The sequence below is a fragment of the Fistularia commersonii genome, chromosome 18 (assembly GCF_037954325.1).
Source record: "Fistularia commersonii isolate RoL2024-O1a breed Wild chromosome 18, RoL_Fcom_v1.0, whole genome shotgun sequence".
NCBI classification, from domain to species: Eukaryota; Metazoa; Chordata; class Actinopteri; order Syngnathiformes; family Fistulariidae; genus Fistularia; species Fistularia commersonii.
Window position 1 is genome coordinate 15,202,321 of NC_141301.1, and position 21,208 is coordinate 15,223,528.

The 21,208-nt window shown below is 47.0% G+C and overlaps 1 protein-coding gene across 3 annotated transcripts in view; it reads right to left on the reverse strand.

Annotated features, from left to right (window-relative positions):
- Positions 1–491: 491 nt before the first annotated feature.
- LOC147224560 (roundabout homolog 2) overlaps positions 492–21,208 on the reverse strand; it is a 60,183-nt gene continuing 39,466 nt past the window's right edge. The window contains exons 12-26 of one of the 3 annotated variants that reach the window (XM_086164577.1): positions 19,955–20,121; positions 19,067–19,188; positions 18,600–18,816; positions 17,321–17,439; positions 14,745–14,925; positions 12,921–13,139; positions 11,105–11,147; positions 10,885–11,021; positions 10,516–10,800; positions 8,232–8,367; positions 6,567–6,829; positions 6,245–6,355; positions 3,913–4,092; positions 3,478–3,599; positions 492–2,624 (exon numbers count right to left, since the gene is read on the reverse strand). In XM_086164577.1, coding sequence (XP_086020703.1) covers positions 2,613–2,624; positions 3,478–3,599; positions 3,913–4,092; positions 6,245–6,355; positions 6,567–6,829; positions 8,232–8,367; positions 10,516–10,800; positions 10,885–11,021; positions 11,105–11,147; positions 12,921–13,139; positions 14,745–14,925; positions 17,321–17,439; positions 18,600–18,816; positions 19,067–19,188; positions 19,955–20,121 — 2,314 coding nt within the window. In that variant the 3' untranslated portion in view covers positions 492–2,612. Of the gene's footprint in view, positions 2,625–3,477; positions 3,600–3,912; positions 4,093–4,864; positions 5,049–6,244; positions 6,356–6,566; positions 6,830–8,231; positions 8,368–10,515; positions 10,804–10,884; positions 11,022–11,104; positions 11,148–12,920; positions 13,140–14,744; positions 14,926–17,320; positions 17,440–18,599; positions 18,817–19,066; positions 19,189–19,954; positions 20,122–21,208 lie in introns of those variants that run through there. The other 2 variants (XM_086164576.1, XM_086164578.1) reach the window with 2 other exon arrangements.

The following is a 21,208-nucleotide window of genomic DNA, read 5'->3' on the forward strand; positions in this document are numbered from 1 at the left end:
GCACCAGTTGATAGCAAACATACAAACAGACTCAAAAAAAAGATGGAAAGGTAGAGACAGACAGAGGTGAGAGAGACAGAGAGAGAGAGATGGAAATGGAGAGAGAGAAAGAGAGAGAGAGAGAAAACGGGAAGGTCTGAGTCACTCGGCCGTCCATAAATCCCCTGCATGAGTTGTGAGGAGCTCCACTTCCTGGAATCCATCCCATAAAAACACCCATGTAAAAATCATGGTCTTCTTTTTTCAAACATTCATTTTGCCCACCATGACCTCTTATCTCCCTGTGCTCTCATTGGCCAGCCCGGTTCCCAGGGGGCGGGGCTTCATCTCGCCATTGTTATCCATTCTTTGGCTATGACGGCTAGTGTCCTCGGGCTAGAGCTATTAGCATGTAGCTGTTAGCACTGCTAATAAATAACCCGCGCCCGCATGCAGGCGGGATCGTTCCTGCGCCGATTACCGGGTATTCATCGATTAAGAAGGAGGGGAAATTTTGTAATAAATGTTTTTATTGGTCATTTTTAAAAACCTCAACGGGACAAACACACTGGTTCTCTACAGGGGCTACGACCAAACACAGCCACGCAGCGGCGAAGGAAGGAGGAACTCAAACAACCCGCGCCGTTTCTCATCTTTCCGGCTTCTCACGAAGCGAAGGTTTGCGCCGGTTTCCACGGTGAAGACGAGGACAGAGGATACATTCAGTAATCTGCTGTATAGTACGTCCCGGTCACGTTTACCTCCCGCCGCCCCGAAGGCTTCATTTCACTCAAACATCTGAGGGGGTGAAAAAAAAGATAAAATAATAAACACCGTTTTGAGAAATTGGAGTTTAGAGAAAAAAAAAACGTCCCAGTGGTGTTTTCTACTATTCAAGCCACGTCATGAAACGTTGCCCTGACGATAAAGGCACCTCCTCCACCGCCTTTTGTTCTTTTATTTCGCTCTCACATTTACATGTTGCTTCATTGTCACTCCCCAAACCTCCAAACTCTCCACTTTTTACCCATAAATCGAAGCGGACGACACTCGAGCCGGAACACGACGGCAGGACGGGACGGCAGCCTGCAGGAGCGGCTCGGCCACCTGCGGCGTTATATATCACATTGTTCAGGATGAAGAAGGAAAAATAAAAATCTCTAGTTCGAGGGAAAATAACAAAGAAAACCAAAGTCCTAAAGGTATCAACTCAATGGCAAAACACTGACTTAGCATAACACAGTGATGCCCTCACGGCTTCGCACTAAGTGACAACAAGGTGGGAGTGGGTGACAGATGCACGGTTTGTCGGCAACGGCAAACGTAGCCGACGGGCGATTTTGGAAGAACGGCGTTCATCGCCGTGGGAAACGTGTCTTCGCGGACGGAACGGGAATCGAACCGTCGCCGACAATCCGATGTGGATATCGGTTCCTGTCGTTGCTGCGGGATGTTTTACCTCTAGCTTTTAACTGTGCGTTTCGGAGCAAATGATATAAGTCGCCGTTTTTTAATGAATAATTGATTCGTATCGTGTATAATTTATCATCATTTGCGGGATTCATTCATTATCTATGGCGCCCGTTCCTGCAGTCTGGGTCACCGGGGGGCTGGAAATAGTCAGCAATAATGATCTATTATTGCTGTCCATATTTATTGATAATGAAGATGTGATTCCTCATCAATGTTTTTGTACAATCTGTTTAATTTAGAAACTAGCACGAGTTTCCCCCTCGGCCCAATTAGACCGCACGTCGGCAACCGCAGTAAAATATCCAAAGGTTTTGTGAATGAATCAAAATACAGTGAGTCTTTTCCCTCGGGATAATGCGTTCAGTATGTTACCATGACGACGCAGACGCTATCTCGCAGTTAGCGCCTGCGCCGACAGAGGCTGCTGTTGCCACTCAGAGGTTACAGAGCGTCGCTTTAGTTCGGCCGACGCTCGGTGAGACCTTTGGACTGGTGATCACATAGCGGGAGGAGGTTGTAAAAATAATAACGATAATTTGCTAATCATCCTTGACGGGACACGGCGAACGGACTCTGGTACAGAGGTCAAAGTTCACTGAGGTCGCGATGCATGTCGAACTGAACGTGACGAGAGAAAGGGATTTCTTCTTCTTCTGTCTTCTACATTATTCATAAATTAAATGTTTGGTATGAAACTGGAACCCAAGAGAAAGTTGTAAATTCAAAGTGTGACTTCTGGCGGGACCTTCGATGACCGACCTTCTATGAAATCCAGGTCATCGTCGATGGATCCGTATATTTCCGGTGCACAAATATTCATTTTTTTTTTTTTCTTTGTCCACAATCACACAAGCTATTTTCACGTGAACACATCAGCGGAGTTCTGCACGGTAGGCCGTTCGAGAAGAAGAGCAGGCGAGCGGATGGATGGAACACCGTAGAGAAAACAAAGGATCAGACTAGCTAGCGTTTTGTCGACCTGTACAGATTCTTTAAAATGCGCCGGACGGCTCGGGACATCTCTAAAACAGTCTGTGCAAAGGCAGATGACCAGCCTCGAGGTTTCGCCTTTTCGTCTCGTGTTTGTCATCGAAAACGCCTCGACAGACCGCCAGGATTCCAAGGGGTGAACAGGAGGCCGCTTCAGATGAGCCCTCCGTCTACATCAGGTTCTGCAAAGAGAGAAACATTGTAAGAGCTTTTCACTCAGCGGCCGTTCCGCATTTTTCGATTAAAAATGCCGTCATTCATTTACGACCGTCATAAATTAAACACCAAAGCGGGCGTATGAAGTCACAACGTATGGCTTCCATGCAACCCTCCAGTAGAACGTCACCTCTGCATGTTCTCCTAACCTCCTTCCGACCTCAGCATCCCTCTACCCGGATCTTCATCCCTCCTCTGACAGTGTCCAAACCATCTGTATTTCCAGAACATCTACCATGTGTTATCCCTCTGCTGGACTCCTTCCCGATCCTCTCCTTCCTCCTCACTCCCAAAGAGGAACCTCCACATCTCCATCCCTGCTGCCTCCAGCTCTGCCTCCTGTCTTCTCCAAACAAGAAACCACCTTCCTTTCCCTCTAGCTGCTACTCTTTTAAGACCACGGACACTTTTCTCCACCCGTTCCAGCCTGCTTGCGCTTGTTTCTCCACACTCGCTGCTACCGTGGACTGTTGACCCTCGGTACCTTCTTGATCTCCGCCCCCTGTAGCCTCACCGTTCCACTCGGGTCGCTCTCGAAATGTTCCTCCACCTCTCACTACACATCACAACGTCATCTGCAAATCGAATAACTTTTTTGCGATGACGGTAACCCATCGGTCGGGCTTCCCTCATGTAAACGTTTCCAAAGTGCTCTCCAAAGATACAGGTTGAGTTCATGACCTTTTGCTACGTTCCACTCAAGAAAACACCGCAATCGAATCAAGCTGCTCTCCGTTTGTTTCCGGACCGGCCGCCGTTCGACAATCTCAAGGGCACAAGTCTGTTTGGCTCTGTTTTATTTCCCCGTCCTGGACGTACCTCATCTCTTCTCCAAGCGGCAGCGGAGGGTCTTGGAAAGATCCTCCCGCCCAGGGACCCGTAGCCCGACATCTGGACGGTGGACTGCATGCCGGACTGTCCGTACGGGATTACATTCTCATCTGCGGATGACAAACAAATCAGTGGGAGCTCCAGCTGTGTTTATATAGGTTAAACCCCTAAGTGAAGGCCCACAATAGCCCCCCGCCTCACTAAGAGCAGTTCCGCCACCAACACCGACGGCAGTTGTCGTTTTCTAGGCCAAAAGGGATTTGCATAAAGAATAACAATCATATCAAAAGACATCCATTGGACCTCCAGCTGCTAAAGCTGGATGCCATGTGTCTCAGAGGGAGACGGAAACTGTGCTTTTATTGCACGTCGTCCGTTTTGGTTTTGGCGACGCATTAAAGTTGTACCGTCCGCTTCTCGTACCCTGTGAAAACCACTTGGTAGGTCCTCTCCTCGGCGGCGAGAGGTGGTCCCCCCTCTGGGGGAGGGTAGGTGCGTTGCCGCCGTCTTTCTTTTCGCCGTCCGCTTTGCCGCGGCTCAAAACATCAGCCAGGAGCTGCAGGGTGTTGTCAGCGGGGGGAGGCGCCGGCGGAGGGGGGAGCTCTGGGTGTGATTAACAAAAACAAGAGGAATAAACCGCGGCTTGATGATTTGCACAAACAGTCTGTGCTCTCGGCATTATTACGAGTAAAATCCTGAAATACTCATTAAAACACAATGCCAGATTTTCAAAATAAAACCTCTTTAGCGCGATAAACCCATTTTCTCCCCCCTTTACACGTGTTCATCTTCATGTTAATGGTGGATGACGGCACGGTTATGCACTTGCTAGCTTTCAATTTCAATATAATAACGCCAACCGTTCTAAATTGGACATTTATGGGATGTTACTTGTCAGATAGCCTGTATATCACAAGGTGCTGTCTTTTATCTTCCCGCGAAATGCTTGAAATGCTCCCTCCCCAAATGACTAGTTACCAAGGACCGACAAACCGGCGCTGCTAGCAGCTGCTGTAAACAAAACAAGTCTCTGAAGCTTTGTGTTCTCGCCTGAAATAAGCAGATAAAAGTTGCATTCTTACTTTTAATTGAATGGGCAACCCCAAAAAAAAAGTGGCTAAAATTCTAGGCAAAAGGACGTAAACATGGAACAATTACATTCGGAGCTTAACATCTGCACAAAAATATCCAACATTGTGATTCTTAGCAGATAAACTTTGCTTCCAATTAGCACCACAACCAGGATACTGCTGAGGCGGCTTTCGGTGTCATTTCGAAACGATCTGGCTGCTGAAGAAGAACTCGTTACATTTTTTCGACATTTACCGCGACACCTGATCCCTCCACCCGCCCGCCCGCCCGTCTGTCAGTGGGTTTCTGCAGAGCGTCGAGGCGCAAGGGCTAACGAAACAACATCGTTTTAGGGTTTTATGGCAGATCTTTCTAACGTAGCATTTTCAAAGTCAAAGCTTTGTCTGTACAAACACTGCAGCGAAGGGGCGGGGGGTTCAAACTTCCCTCTAATCAGGACCTTCACTCTTCAACATCACTGCAGAACTCTGCAAGAAGGTGCACATGGACATATGAATCTCCACAACACCTCATGCATACATGTCTTGCACCATGCATCTGATCGTTATTTCATAGGATTTATTTCTAAATAAATTACAATCAAGATTTACCATTACCATATGTTAATCTATCTATCTTTTATTCACTTATTTTTTTTATTATCATTTCATTTATAGTACTTTTTCTAAACGAACCCTTCACAGGGCAGTTCTTTTATTTCCTTTTATTTTTGTATTCTATTGTACATCAGCAATGTGCACAGAGGTTCATGGCTGGTGAGGCATTGACCTCCATGAGGCAGGAGAACTGCGTGCCTCACGGATTCGCTCTTAGCAGCCACTTTATGATCGCTCAGCGTAAGAGACTAGTGACGCACATACGGTTGTTGACAAAAAAAAAAACACTGTACATTGGAAATGTAGTCAATATAGCGAAAGTGTTTAAACGGTTAGATATCGACAGCAATACGGTCTCAGTGCAGGGCATGCCAGCGGTCAGCCGCCATTGAGGCTCAACAGACGGCGGCCTCACCTCACGTCTCTTCACAGTAAATGTGGAAAAAATCCAGCCATTTTGAAAACAGGTGAAGTTAAATGAAAAATATTTTCAAGTGCAAATCACCGATAACCATTTCATTCTTTTTCTCATTTTACATTTTTGTCTTTCCGAGATCGGAAAGTGAGGCACGGCCTCTCCTGCCTCCCCTGACTGCACGTCACCGCTTTACAACATCGTCTTTGTTTATCTGCATCTATCCTATTGCATCTATTCTATTCTTACTATCTGCATCTATTTTATTGCATCTATTCTATTATTACTATCTGCACACTCTTCTGCCTTGCGCTGCTGCTGTGACGACTGATTTCCGCGTCACGGGATCAATAATATCTATCCTCTTAATGATCTCATTTTGAATGATCGCATTATGACAGACTTTGCACGCTGCACTTCCATTCTTCACCCTGGAGCCGAGTTCCTCGTACGTGTGAACAGGGACTCGGTCAATAAAGCGGATTTTCTGATTCTGAACGTCAGGGAAGAGTCACCGCGAGGGCTGAAACGTTTGAATATTTGAACCCAGGTGAAGCGTCCAACCGGCATCCGGGCTCCGGAGAAGCCGGAGCGCCGTGGATACGAGCCTCGATCCCTGGTGTTCGAAGTGAGTTTGGTTTGTGCTTCGTACCTGCTTGGTTGTGCAACTCTCTCCTGAATTGCCCGTCCTTGGGGTTCCTCTTCTTGCTCCGGGCCCGGTGCGACGGGGCTGTCGGGCTCACTTCGGCGGAGGGAGACTTCCCTGACATGAAAGCAAACTGATGTCACCCTTGAGGAATCACAGAGGAACTAAAGACTACGGAGACGCAATTTAACGTAATGTGACATGATTTCCATGCGCAAAGCCTGTAATGCAACATCGTGGGCTAAATTATTCATGACGCCGCGTGCTTCGCGCTCTCCTCTCCAGACTTCCCGTTCCTGCGGAGAAGATGATCTGAATCCGGCCTAACCTTTGCCACCGCCGCCGCCGTCCGCCTTAAAGCTCTCCGCCCACTGGCCGGTGTGATACGTCTCCCCGGCGTCCCAGGGCTCGGCGTCGGTGAACAGATCCGGATTGGACCGGGACACCTGGGGGTCCGTGAGGTGACGGGCCAGGAGGTCGGAAGGCTGGGGCGAGGACGTCAGCGTGGGCGGGTTGGAGAGCTGGTCCGAGGAGTCCATCAGGTAGGTTCTGGCCGGGAGAGGGGGACACCAGTCTTCATCTTCCTCGCCGCTGCAGGGATGAGCGCAGATGAGTGACGGCTTCTCTTGGCCTTATTTTCCGATGCAATAAAAGGTAATGCGTTCGGTGTGTTACCATGACGACGCAGACGCTATCTTGCGACAGAGGATAAAGAGCGTCGCTTTAGTTCGGCCGATGCTCGGTGCGACCCTCGATCGATAGCGATGGATAGCAATAATAATGATCTATTATTGCTATCCGTATTTATTGATAATGAAGATGTGATTCCTCATCAATGTTTTTGTACAATCTGTTTAATTTAGAAACGAGCACGAGTTTCCCCCTCGGCCCAATTAGACCGCACGTCGGCAACCGCAGTAAAATATCCAAAGGTTTTGTGAATGAATCAAAATACAGTGAGTCTTTTCCCTCGGGGTAATGCGTTCAGTGTGTTACCATGACGACGCAGACGCTATCTCGCAGTTAGCGCCTGCGCCGACAGAGGCTGCTGTTGCCACTCAGAGGTTACAGAGCGTCGCTTTAGTTCGGCCGACGCTCGGTGAGACCCTTGGACTGGTGATCACATAGCGGGAGGAGGTTGTAAAAATAATAACGATAATTTGCTAATCATCCTTGACGGGACACGGCGAACGGACTCTGGTACAGAGGTCAAAGTTCACTGAGGTCGCGATGTATGTCGAACTGAACGTGATGAGAGAAAGGGATTTCTTCTTCTTCTGTCTTCTATATTATTCATAAATTAAATGTTTGGTATGAAACTGGAACCCAAGAGAAAGTTGTAAATTCAAAGTGTGACTCCTGGCGGGACCTTCGGTGACCGACCTTCTATGAAATCCAGGTCATCGTCGATGGATCTGTATATTTCCGGTGCACAAATATTCATTTTTTCTTTTTTCTCTGAGCCTCAAAAATGCTAAGTAATGTGCTAATCGTCGCTCCGTTCCTTACAAAGGAACGACGAGGGGAAGCGGCTCCACCTCCGTGATTCATGTTGTCACTCCGACGCCGCCGGCGCACATTTAATGACGGACATGTCATTGAGACGGGTCGCGCTAATTCGGGCCGTCAGATGACGGCTCGTGTCACGACGGGAGAAGCGTCTCGGTCGGAGCAGCCCTCCGATCAAACCCCGTTACGATCCGGTCTGTCAGAACGAGTTAAAAGACACGCGCCCCCCTCCGACCCCGGAGTGCAATCCAACCGCCGCTCGCAGACACAACTTTTTGTTAATTTGGAAAAAATAAAAAATAAAACTCCCCAGACTCAAAACTTGGCCCGAGATGAGGCTGACAGCTTCGCAGGGCAAAGCCCGATTCTTCCCCCAGCATCTGCGCTGTCTGTCACCCGGGGCTTGAAGTTAATAATAAACCGAAGGGGAATCAGACAGTAGCGTCGCTAAAAGAGGCTATTTGAGAATATTCCTGCGTCTCACCTGTGCTGCTCCTCTTCTTTGCCGGTCTTGCAGTGGCCCTTGTCTTTCCCGACGGGGAGGGGAAGCGACAGCACGTCCACCCAGGTGAGCGGAGCCAACTTGGACGAGCCGGCGGATTTCTGCCTCGCCAGTTTGTCTGTGAAAATGTTTGCGTTTTTAAAAGCCGCCGCGCGGAAACATTTCACATGGACGCCTGTTTTCCATTTTTGTTTTCCGCTGTTTTCTTTGTCCGAAACCCATTCCTTACTTTCCCTCCTCCGTGCCGGAGGTTCTCAGCAGGAATCTTCACAAATACAAACAACAAGAGTTTTAGCTGACAAAGACTGTTTACATCCGGCCCATATGTTCCCGAGGCAATATTATCTTTTAATTAATTCATAGTCTCCGCTCTCTCTCTGCCCACTGTTCATTTGACGCCTTCATGTTTGTAGCGAGACCACTCCAAGTATTTATTCCGCGCCGATGTTTGCGGAGAACGTCCTCACGGTGTTCACTTGTGACAATATTGATCCCGCTCTGATCGACCGCTGCGTGGGTTTTTCCCTACAAGACCACAGTTATATTTTATTCATTTATTCACCGATACCCTTTATCCTGCACTCTATCCCGGCCGTCACTGGACGAACAACCATTCACCCTTTCATTCACACGTCTGGGCCATTTCGGGTTCCCGGTGAACCGTCTTTTTGGAAGGCGGGAGGAACCCCACGCAGATCCGTGGAGAACATGGAGACTCCACACAGAAAGGCACCAACTAGAAACCTTCTTGCTGATTATTATTTAGGAAAATAAAGCCAGACACAAGCAGAACACTGCTTTAGCCAAATGACAAAGAGCTCACTTTAAATCATAGGTGTCAGGAGCCAATCAGACGGACAGCTCATGTTAGATGTTCTGGAGATTCAGTCTGGATTGAGGTGGTTTGGACATGGACAGAGGAGGTGACGGTCTAGTGACGGCCTGCCACGTCATTTTATGTGGCCCGCGAGAACCTCTTAAAATAAAAGTCAAACGCCTGCATTGGCCATAAACTACATTTCCCACAATTCATGCCGATCATGTGAAGTGACGGCATCCCGCCATTATATCGCAGTGCATCAACGTCAACATCGAGAAACGATCCCTAAACGTCCAGGAGGAGAAAAGTTGATGCAGATGGAAGGCTGTTTCAAGAAAGTTGGGAAGGCCAATACATGTCTGTGCTTCAAGGAGAAAAACCGGTGTGTCCTTGGTGTCGGTTGTCAAAGAGTACAATGTGCGTCAATATTTTGACCATCAAACCCGTAGCTAAGTGTGCCAAAGTTAACCTTCCAGGAAAAACAACAAGTGGTCCAAGGATTAAGAATATGTTCACGAAAACCACATCCAAAAACGATGAAGCGGTTAAAGCTAGCTTTGTTGTGGCTAAAGAGCGGCCGTTCCATGTGGCCCTTTGAGGGCAACCAATGTGCTCATGTGGCTATCGGTGAAAATGAGTTGACATCCCTGGTCCAGACCACAGGTGTCAAACCCTGGCCAATGTCATTGTATTTGGCCTGCCAAGCTATTAGCCATTAGCCACCTATTAGAGCTAGCTTGCTGGTCCCGCTAATACTACAAATCCCAGATGCGCTGCTAGTGTTTTGGCGCAAACATCATGACAAGACCCATAAACGCCCTCCCCTCTGTTGACAGTTGTCATAGCGACCTATGCTAACACCATGCTACCCCTCTGAAAAACAGCGAAAAGAAAGGCAGAAAACATTAGCGTTCTGGACAGGTGGGAGGCAGAAGATCTGTTTCCATATGTAAAAGACAGACCTGTTGGTCTTGTATTTGGAGCCAATGTGGCCGTAACCAAGGAGCACAACATTAGACGACATAATGGCACCAAACACCAGGACAAGTACGAGGACCTGGACGTGACTGAAAAGCGCCACAAAGTAGAAGAGCTGAAAAGGGGGTTCGGTTTCATGGTTATAAATTGTATAGTATTTAGCTTTGCTTGTTCCATCTGGGAGACGATTGTTTTCAATAAATATCAATGTTGGCACGCGACTTTGTCTCAGTTTTGAATTTTGGCCTACTGTGCATTTGAGTTTGACACTCCTGCTTTAAAAGATTCACAAGATATGGTGGAAAGCAAACAAGTAACTATGGCAACTACACTCTTGGTTAATCATAGCTGAAAACCAACAAAGAAAACCCTCCTTTGTAAGGTGAGTAAAAACGGTACCGGATTAAATGACATGTTATATTGTAATGAATAAATAATGTAGACACACACAGGTTGTGCGGGACTCACCGTTGCTGTGTTTGTTGTACTGCAGCTTTGCGTATTCAGATCCAGAGTGACCAGACTTTACGGTCCACTGGTCCAGGTCCCGGTCCAGACCCACCAGCCCGCCGTTCGCCAGCACCGGGTTGCTGCTGTAAGGGTCCGGGCCCTGGTTGTAGGACGTGCTGGAGTAGGTGTCGTAGTACGCCAGCAGGTCCTCCTCGACGGCCGTGTTGATGGTGCTGTAGATCGGGCTCTCGTTGGACGCGATGCTGTGCTTCTCCGAGTGGTTCGGATAGTTGACGATTCCCGCTGCTGGACGGCGAAACGCAACGTTACCACGGCGATGGAGACGGCGAACGCATTCAAATTTTTTTTTTGCCAAACAGCTCTTACTGTTGTAATATCTGTCCGAGTCCAGCTTGCCGGAACAACAGTTAACAGACTCTTTGCTGTTGTGGTTGAGATTCGGAGTCGGCCAGGAGTCGGCCAACCAGGGATAGTTGCCCATATTGGATCCCATCATGCCGGGTCTGCAAACACAACCGCTGTGTGAGATCATCTGTTTCCATCCACACGGCGCAGATCGTGAGCACGGTCGGAATTCCATGTTTACCCTCCGTTGATGATTCCAGAGCCTTCGCTGTGAGCGAATCCCACTGCAGCCGGAGGGAAAGCAGAGAGAAAGGACCTTAACCGAAGCTCGGACATTACATGGATTCATTTACCAACCGAATGGATGCAAAACATATCTGAGCAGGTGAAGTAACACAGGCTCCATCTCTACAGTATGGAGAGGCCATTCATTCATTCATTCATTCATTCATTCATTCGTTCATTCATTCATTCATTCATTCATTCGTTCATTTGTTCATTCATTCGTTCATTTATGTATTCTTGAGATCAGATCATCTCCAGCTGCATCCATCTGACGTTCTAGACGGTAAGTCTACACTTTGCGATTATTCATATTTTCTAAAAATGCTAATGAATAGAAAAGTGAAGTAAAATTGTGAAATCTGGTTTCATCAAAACCAAAGTCAGAGTTTTTTTGCTCTCAAAAAAAAAAATTACCAAAAGTATGCATCTAAGGGGCGAATTATCATTATAAATCAATCATTATTATAATAATGTATAATTTTTACGTTCTACTGCACTATCTCTATATGTCTGTATTCTATTGTAAAACTGCAAGTGAAGTAAAATTGTGTCTGAATTTTTTTGTTGATAAAATAAAAAAATCATCACTAAATCCATACATCTAAGGGGCAAACTACTATTATTAATAAATCATTTTCATAATAACATATTATTTTTACATCCTATATATTTTTGTATTTTTTTGTAGCACGTAGTCCTTTATTTGCATATTCTTTCTACCTGTCGTAAGATCAGTAAGATCAATCAATCTTATCTTATGTGAAATATAAAACTAACTAATGAGTATCTACAACAAAAGTTATTATTTTCTTGATTTCAAAAACGGGTTGATGAAAGAAAGCGCAAAATAAGCTAAAGCTTCAGCTGACACCTTTTTGGTATTTTTAAATGAATGACTGTTTTTCTTGTTTATTCATGTTTAAATCTCATGTTTACTGTATTTCTCGGACTATCGAGCGCACCTGAATATAAGCAGCAGCGGCTAAAATTACCTGAATAAATATATGTGTGCATATATAAGCTGCAGGTGTCCATGTTGAGATATTTACACAGATTCATTTTTAACTTTTAATTAAATACATAGCGGTAGCATCCACAAATATGTACTGGAAATACTGCTTTTCCAAACACGAGTGATGAAATAGCTGAATAATTCGGGCTCATATAGAGACACGCCATCATTCACCCTCTCAGTCACACATCTGCACGATGTTGGGTCTCCAGAGAACCTCCTGCATGTGTTTGGACGGTAAGAGGAACCTGGAGAAGCTCCACGCAGACACGGGGAGAACACGGGAAGAACATGGGAAGAACACGGCGAGAACACGGAGCCTCCGCGCAGGAAGGCTTCCATGTGGGAATCCGACCTGCAGTTCACATCTCCGCACCCTTTTTTTCTCCCGTCTCTTTTATTCTTTATCTATTGATAGAAAACAACACCGAAGTATTTTCTTTTTTAAATTAAACAGCAGCCGTTCTGCTTAAGACCTCGGGCTGTTGATTTATTGTTCATAAGCTCCGGCGCTCACAGCGCAATGCATTGTGAGCGTTGCGCGCCTTAGCGCCGCTCATGAAGCCACGGCCAAACGCCCGTCTTCACTGCTGATTGTCACTGATAGCAAGACGGAAAAATCCTCCGTGTGAAGCGGGAAAACCGAAGACCGCGACGACTCATTCTCTTTGGACGAATTACCAGGTTTAATCCTCCTGAAATCAGCAAAAAGGAAAGGGGAAGTCTTCGGAAGTTTCACTTAGCGGAGGCTAGCGCTCACCTGCGGGCGTGTACGCGAAGGAGGTGGTGTAATGCCCCAGCTGCTTCCTCCGGCGATGCCGACAGTAAAACCAAGCGCCGAACCCCATCAGGACCAGCCAGGACGCCATGCCCAGCCCCGCGATGAAGGCCGGCTGGCGGACGACGGTCGTGATCTGCTCTGAAATGCTGATGTTCCCGCCGTTCCTCCCCGGCGAGGCCGACGAACCCGGCGGCGGCGCTGACGGACGACCAGAGGGAGAAGCGTCTCGTCAATGCGGCCGAATGTCAAGGCGAAAATCAAAGTGCTGGAAAAACAACTTTTCAATGCCGTTCTCTGTCGAGGGGATTATGAAAATAATATGGCGGCGGTTCAGAGGAATCGTCCCGGGAGCCCTCCGGCGCGAACCCTCCTCCATCCTCGCATCCGACGCGCGGCGTATCTTCCGTTTGTTGTGGATGTTGCCATGTTTGATCTCCAGGTGTGCCGGCTTTGACACCGGGAGGCGCTTTTCGTCATCGTTCCTTTTTCCTCGGCGTTCAGGCCGACTCGTAGGAGACACTGACGCCGATCCCGGTGCAGCATTTAGCAAATAAAAGTTATCCGGCGTCGTAGAAACGGACAACATCGCTAGAAGTATACCGCTCCAAAAAAATAAAGGGAACATTTAAACAACACAATGTCAATCGCACAAAATGTCCACTTGGGAAGCAACACTCATTCATTTGGACTTGCTTTAACCCTCATATTATGTTAAGGGTCAATTTGACCCATTTCACCCATTGACCCAATGGGTCAAATTGATCCTTAACATAATATGAGGGTTAAGGACATTATTTGTTTTTCCGGACCTCCATGGGTTCATACATTTGATTTCCACGGATCTTATTTGTGTGATTTTATCGTCAGCGCATTCAACAATAGAAAGAACAAAGTATTTAATGAGAATATTTCATTCATTCAGATCGAGGATGTGTTATTTTAGTGTTCCCTTGATTTTTTTTTGAGCGGTTTAAATGGTGCAGAAATCCACCCAGATGCACTTCTCTTTATCTTTTGTGTTTGCTTGGATATTTTTCACATCCTGCAAAGTGAGGAGGGAATAATAACATCTGTTATATATTCATTCATTCATAACAGTTACAGTTTATCCTGCGGCCAGAAAGGCCGCTTCCCCTCTGGACCCGTCGCCCGTTCATCACAGAGTCACAAATACCCAGATAAATAAGATTGAGAGGAAGAAGTGCAAACCACCATAATCATCTATATTGTATATACTGCATAAAGTAATTCATTCTTGTGTAATTACAGCGCTTATGGATTTGCCTTTTCAAAAGCCCGGCAGCTGATTCCTCACAAAAGATGCCATTCGGGAGTTTGCGATCATGAATGGCTGAAAAGACGATGATTAAAATATAACCTTTAGGATTCAGGCTGTCGAGATTATCGACTAACCGTCGAGGTGTTTTTTTTTTTTTTTTATCAAATGAATAATTCCGAGCGACCGTCCTGTTATTCACATCATCATCCGCATTAATAAATGGATTGACACGTCTGAGTCCTAACTGATGTTTTGTTGCGGCGGCGGCTCGTCTTCCGTTTGTTTGCCTCCCGCCTGCTCCCGGGGGCGCCACGTTCACCGAGCCAGATTGTGTTTTGTTTTACTCTCCGGGCTGCTGCTGTGTTTTTCCCGATGACCGGCGCTTTAACTCCGCCTCGCCTCCGGGCCTCGGCTTCTAACAAGCTTCCGGCCGAGCAACTCGGGTTCCAGAAATTTACGGAGCCGGAAATCCAATCGCCAACCACCGGGTATTTCCATCAAACGGTCCGAACAAGGCGACTTACTCAGGAACAAGCCCACAGGCGGGCTCGGCGCTCCCACGCCCAGCCCGGTGACGGCAGCCACCGAGACGGTGTAGCGGACGTCGGGCAGCAGGCCGGTCAGCAGGATGGACGAGACCGCTCCGTCCACGGTTCGGTTGATCTGGTTCTCCTGAGCCTCCTCGCCGCCGCCAAGACACCAGACCTGAGCGTCAGGAGATGCAACACGGTTAGCGATGGAGTTTTCGGAAGTGAGGCAACACACGGACTATAATAAGACCTGCAAGGAAAAAAAAAAAAAAAAAAAAGATCTGCACGGCTTGGCTGAGGTGATAAAGCAGAAAAAGGGACAGGCTATTAAGCCTTTAAGCGATTCATCGATTGAACCGGATTCGTGCAACTGTTTTGTTGCCGTCCTGCAGGTGAAAATGAGTTTCAGATCATCTCCAGCGGCATCCATCTGACGCTGAGTCTAGATTTGTCGGTAACCGTGACACTATTTCATCACTTTGTTTTCCATCAAGAAAATTAAAATAAAATATTTTTCAAAACTACAAACGAATAGACAGGTGAAGTAAAATTTTGTCAGAATTATTTAGTAAAAAAAAAAAAAAAAAAAAAAAATCATCACTTACGCCATACATCTGAGGGGCGAACTACTATTATTAATAAATCATTATCATAATAATATATTATTTTTACGTTCTATATATTTTTGTATTCTATTGTAGCACATAGTCCTTTATTTGCATATTCTTTCCATTATTACATTTTGTACCCTTTTCTGCCTTGTCACGCTGCCCTGACAACTGAATGTACCTGTTGTGGGATCAATAAGATCAATCAATCTTATCTACTATGAAAATACAAACTGACAAATTACTGCCTCTTGCATCCACAACTAATTTCAGAATTTTCTTGATTTCAAAAGTGTGCTGATGAAAGAAAGTGTTGGCAAAATAAGCGAAAGCCTCAGCCGACACCTTTTTAGGGAATAAATGACTGTTTTCTTGTTTATTTATGTTTAAATCTGATGTTTACCATATTTCCCTGACTGGTGAGCGCACCTGAATATAAGCAGCGGCGGCTAAAACTACATATGTAAGCCGCAGGTGTCCATGTTGTAACATGAGATATTTACACATATTTTTTTTCTAACTTTTAATGTCAGATCTTCTTCTTTCGGCTTTTCCCGTCAGGTGTCGCCACAGCGAGTCAACTTTCTCCATCTAACCCTATTCTCCGTATCCTCCTCTCTCACACCAACTACCTTCATATCTTCTCTCACTACGTCCATAGATCTTCTCTTTGGTCTTCCTCCAGACCTCCTGCCTGGCTGCTCCAATTCCAGCATCCGTCCACCAATATGTTCTCCATCCCTCCTCTGTCCATGACCCAACCATCTCAGTCTGGCTTCTGTGACCTTCTCTACAAAACATCGAACATGTGCCGTCCCTCTGATGGACTCATTCCTGATCCTCTCCATCCTGGTCGCTCCCAAAGAGAACCTCAACATCTTCATCTCTGCAACCTCTAGTTCTGCCTGCTGTCTCTCAGTTTCTAGTCCAAACATCATCGCTGGTCTCACCACTGTCTTGTACACCTTTCCTTTTATTCTGGCTGATGTTCTTCTATCTCTTCGTACCCCTGACACTTTTCTCCACCCATTCCAACCTGCTTGGACCGTCTCTTCACCTCCTTTCCACACTCTCCTACGCTCTGGACTGTTGACCCTAAGTACCTGAAATCCTCCAGCTTCTTGATCTCCACTCCCTGTAGCCTCACCGCTCCACCCGAGTTCCTCTCATTCACACAAATATATTCTGTCTTGCTGCGACTAACTTTCATTCCTCTCCTTTCCAGAGCATACCTCCACCTCTCTAGACGTCCCTCTACCTGTTGTCTGCTCTCCCTGCAGATCACAATGTCATCCGCAAACATCATGGTCCATGGGGATTCCTGTCTAACCTCATCTGCCAGCCTGTCCATCACCATTGCGAACAAAAAGGGTCTCAGAGCTGACTCAGAGCTAACTTTTAATGTCAGATACTGGCTCAAATTACGATGTCAACATCGCCGGTTCATCGGCATTCGCGCGAAAACACTGTGCGGGGGATTTTAAGTAAAAGCTGGATGCTCGGGGGGATTAGATGTGATCCCGCCTCTGGCTGACGAGTCTGGATTCGGAGATCAGACTCATAACTTTGTGCACACAGACGCAGATGGGGGAGGAGGAGAAAAATCAAAACAATAGATCCCCCTGTTCCGTTTCAATTTTGAATTTTTTTTTTTTTTTTCCCTGGAATCGGAGCTCTGAAAATTAGTAATCAGCGCGGCGCTCCCGCTGAGGCACAGATAATCAGAACTCTGTGTTTTTACACCAAGTTAACAGATGACAGGAACAGCGAGCGCCGGGCGGAGAGTCCAACCACAAAAGCACATGTACTGGCAGCAAATGACAGACGACGATCGAGCCGTTATTGTAAATCAAATTTCTTTTTCTCCCGTGCTCGTTTTTGCACGAGAGCGGCAACGTCCCGCAAAATTAAGACTTCATGTGGAAAATAAAAAAAAAAACAGGGAACAGGACGGGGCCTCGCCTTGTACTCCCGGACGGCTCCGCTGTCGGCGCTGTTCGGCGGCGGCTCCCAGGACACGCTGATGCTGGAGCTGTTGGTGAGCTGCACCACGGACACGGCCTGCGGCGGCGCACTCAGGACTGGAGGGAGATAAGAAGAAACATTATTTGTCCGGCGTTATTAATAATTCACCGTGGAAATTACAGGCTCCCCTGAGCTTGTGACTGATTAATTTTCTCTACTGTATTTCTGCTTCTTTTATTAAATTTAGGGCGGCCGCGCCGCTCTTCCTTTTTTCTTCCCGGGCTGCATCTCGGTGCGGCGTCTGCGGCGAATGCATTAATCCCGGGCACGCCGGTGATTTGTTTGTTTGTTTGTTTTCTCACCCGTTCCCGTTTCTCGGCGTTAATTAGAAACGACGAGCGGCCGAAGGCAAACAGAGAGAATCGCCGCGCGTCCAATCTGATGATTCGTTTGCAAGCCGCGCGTGTGAAAATAAAACGTGTCGACTCGGACTCCGCGACGTCGGCGACCGAAGCTCCCGGGCGGCGGCGGCGGCGGAGGAGCGACGCCTCACCCTCCTCCGGCGTCCGCAGCAGAACCATGAGGCTGTCGTGGCCCTGGAGCTCGTTGAAGAACGGGCGGTAATGGTGCTAGCATTGTACAGGCATGCAGGTTGATAATGTTGGCTTTGTACGAGCACGTAGGTCAGTAATGTTGTTAGCGTTGCACATGCATGGATGTCAGGAAAGCTATCATTGTACGAGCACACAAGTTAATGATGTTAGCCTTGTAGTCAACATTGGAAACATTGCAAGTTGGAAATATTTGCTTTGTACAAGCATGTAGGTCACTAAAGCTAAATTTGTACAAGCACGCAGGCTGACGATATTAGCTTTGTACAAGCCTGCGGTTGGTAATGTTGTTAGCATTGTATAAGCATGCAGGTTGAAAGTGTTAGCTTGTGCAAGCATTCAGGTAAGAATTATTGTTAGCATTGAACAAGCATGCAGGTTAATAATGTTAGCTTTGTGCGAGCATGCAAGTCGGTAATGTTGCTAGCATTATACAGGCATGCAGGTTGATAATGTTAACTTTGTTCGAGCATGCAGGTATTATATTAGCTTTTATATTTATATTAGCTATTATATTAGGTATAATATTAGCTTTGTACAAGCCTGCTGTTGATAATGTCAGGAAAGCTCACGAGTTAATGATGTTAGCTTCTTACGAGCTCACGAATTTATCATATTTTTAGCTTTAGTACAACAGGCAGCTAAAGCTAGGAGCGACGCCTCACCCTCCTCCGGCGTCCGCAGCAGAACCATGAGGCTGTCGTGGCCCTGGAGCTCGTTGAAGAACGGGCGGATCTTGACTTCGTACTCGGCGTCGCTCTGCAGGTCGGCCAAGACGGCGCTGTGGTCCGACGTGGCCTCCACGTCCTGAACCGACCAGGAGCCGCCGATGGTCCTGTAAAACAGACGGTAGCCCTGGATGTACCGGGAGAGATGGGCGACCTGGAAGGAGGGGAAAAAAAAAAAAAAAGTTGGCATGAGAAAAGAACGGAGACAGATTTTCATATTTACATCCGTTTTTCAAAAGCAGAGCCAGCAGTGTTTGTACGCCGAGTTAATCTGTTTGTGCCACGTAACGTTTGGAGGAGCTTTTGAAGTTAATATTTGCCGATGAGCGTGTCCTCCACATACGGAAAGTCAACTTTGAAAGATTTCTTTTTTTTTTTTTTTTTTCCGCTCAGATTCTACTCACGCTCCAAGATATCTTGGCGCTGGACGGAGACAGAATGACGGGCTTCTGCAGATAGACGGACACTTCCCCCAGCTCTCTCTGCACCTGCCGGTGGTCCACGCCCTGCTCCGCCGGGCTCCCGTCTGAAACCACAACGGCCTCCGGTCGGTCCAGGCGGTAAAAAAACAAAGGAACATTCATCCGTTCATTCTTTACGGCTTATAAAGCACTCAGGGTCTCAGAGAAGCGAGAACATGCAGCCTTCACTCATTCATTCACATGTAATAAGAGCCATACAACCATTTATCTTCTCATTCATGCGTCGTTTAGAGGCAAACAATTATTCATCCTCTCACGTCATAGAGACCCACAACCGGTTATTCACTCATTCATTCACGTGTGATATGGATGCACGCAACCATTCACCCTCTCATTCACAGATCTGGACAATCTGGCGTCTCCATTGAAGCTCCGGTGTGTTTCTGTCCTGTGGGAGGAAGTGGAAGAACCCTGAGGAACCCCCTGCAGACACGGCCAGAACACGGTGACCCCCACACAGAAGCCGCTGTCGGAATTGAACGGCGGACTTTGCTGCACGTGGCGGAAACGCTAACCGCCGCTAGAGATGAAACAGTAACAGAAAAGACATCAGCAGAATTGCAGGTCCTGAGCGAAAGGATGAAGAGACTTGTGATGATGTTCCACATCGCTGAGGGCAGGAGAGCGTCACACTGAGAGTGCAATTAGTTTGAGCTCTGAAAATCCAAAGCTACTTCTTCTGAACCTCCCAACACATTCCCTAAGAGCCAGACTCACATCTAAAATTAGAAACTAAAACGAGGATTATGAGACAGCGCCGTATGAAACCGCAATCAGAAACAAAAAGCATTATCTGCTGACGTGACCCACCCTGCGTCCTGACGGGCTCCGAGATGGGGCTGGGGTCGCTCAGGCCGTACAGGTTCACCGCTCGGACGATGAAGAGGTAAACGGTGTTGGGGAAGAGCCCGGTCACGGTGTGCCTCTCGTTCCTCACGTGGTCGGCCACGGTCTGCCAGGTGCTGCCCACCGATTGGCTGTAAACAAACAGGCCGAATGTCGGCAGACAAAGGAAGTGGCTTGGTTCACTGAGAACCGTGGCACCGCGAGGTGCGAGGTTAGACTCGAGGAGATCTTTATCGTTCCGTTCGTGTTCAAAAGGCGGACGTGCTGCGATCTGCGATATTGTTACCGTTGTGTCACCCCCGCTATCTTGCAGCCGTACTTTCGCTTATCGTGTCATCTGCAGATGCGGGAATGGATTTGCTCCTGATAGCCTGGTAGCGGGGACGGATGAAAGAAAGCCTCCCGATGCTAAATGATGTTTTAATGATTTTAAGATAGCGGGGGCTTTGGAATATGTCATTATCAGGTCTGGGATTCTAATGCAGCGATTCTGATTAATTATTTAACACGAAAAGGAAATTAACGCATTTTAATCATACTTTAATTTGCACCACGGAACACCTCCTATTGAACTGCATACAGACTTACATTGTGATAGTTTGATGGACAAAACACACGAGTGCATTTAAATCAAGGAAACCAGATGGAAGCAGAAACAAAAATGCTGTTCTTTGCAGGGAGAAGTTTGCATATCACAGGAGCACCTACACCCTCTGTCAAGACCTCAGCGGAAAACATGCTGTAGGCTAGCACACAGGCCACTCATGTCAGCTCTGTGCAAGTACCCAGGTTCATAATATTAGCTTTGTACAAGCCCGCAGTTGGTAATGTTGTTAGCATTGTATGAGCATGCAGGCTGATAATGTTGTTAGCATTGTATGAGCATGCAGGCTGATAATGTTGTTAGCATTGTAGGAGCATGCAGGCTGATAATGTTGTTAGCATTGTAGGAGCATGCAGGTTCATTATGTTAGCTTTGTATGAGCATGCAGGTCAGTAATGGTGCTAGCATTGTACAGGCATGCAGGTTGATAATGTTGGCTTTGTACGAGCACGTAGGTCAGTAATGTTGTTAGCGTTGCACATGCATGGATGTCAGGAAAGCTATCATTGTACGAGCACACAAGTTAATAATGTTAGCCTTCTACGAGCTTGCAAGTTGGAAATGTTTGCTTTGTACAAGCATGCAGATCATGAAGCTAAATTTGTACGAGCACG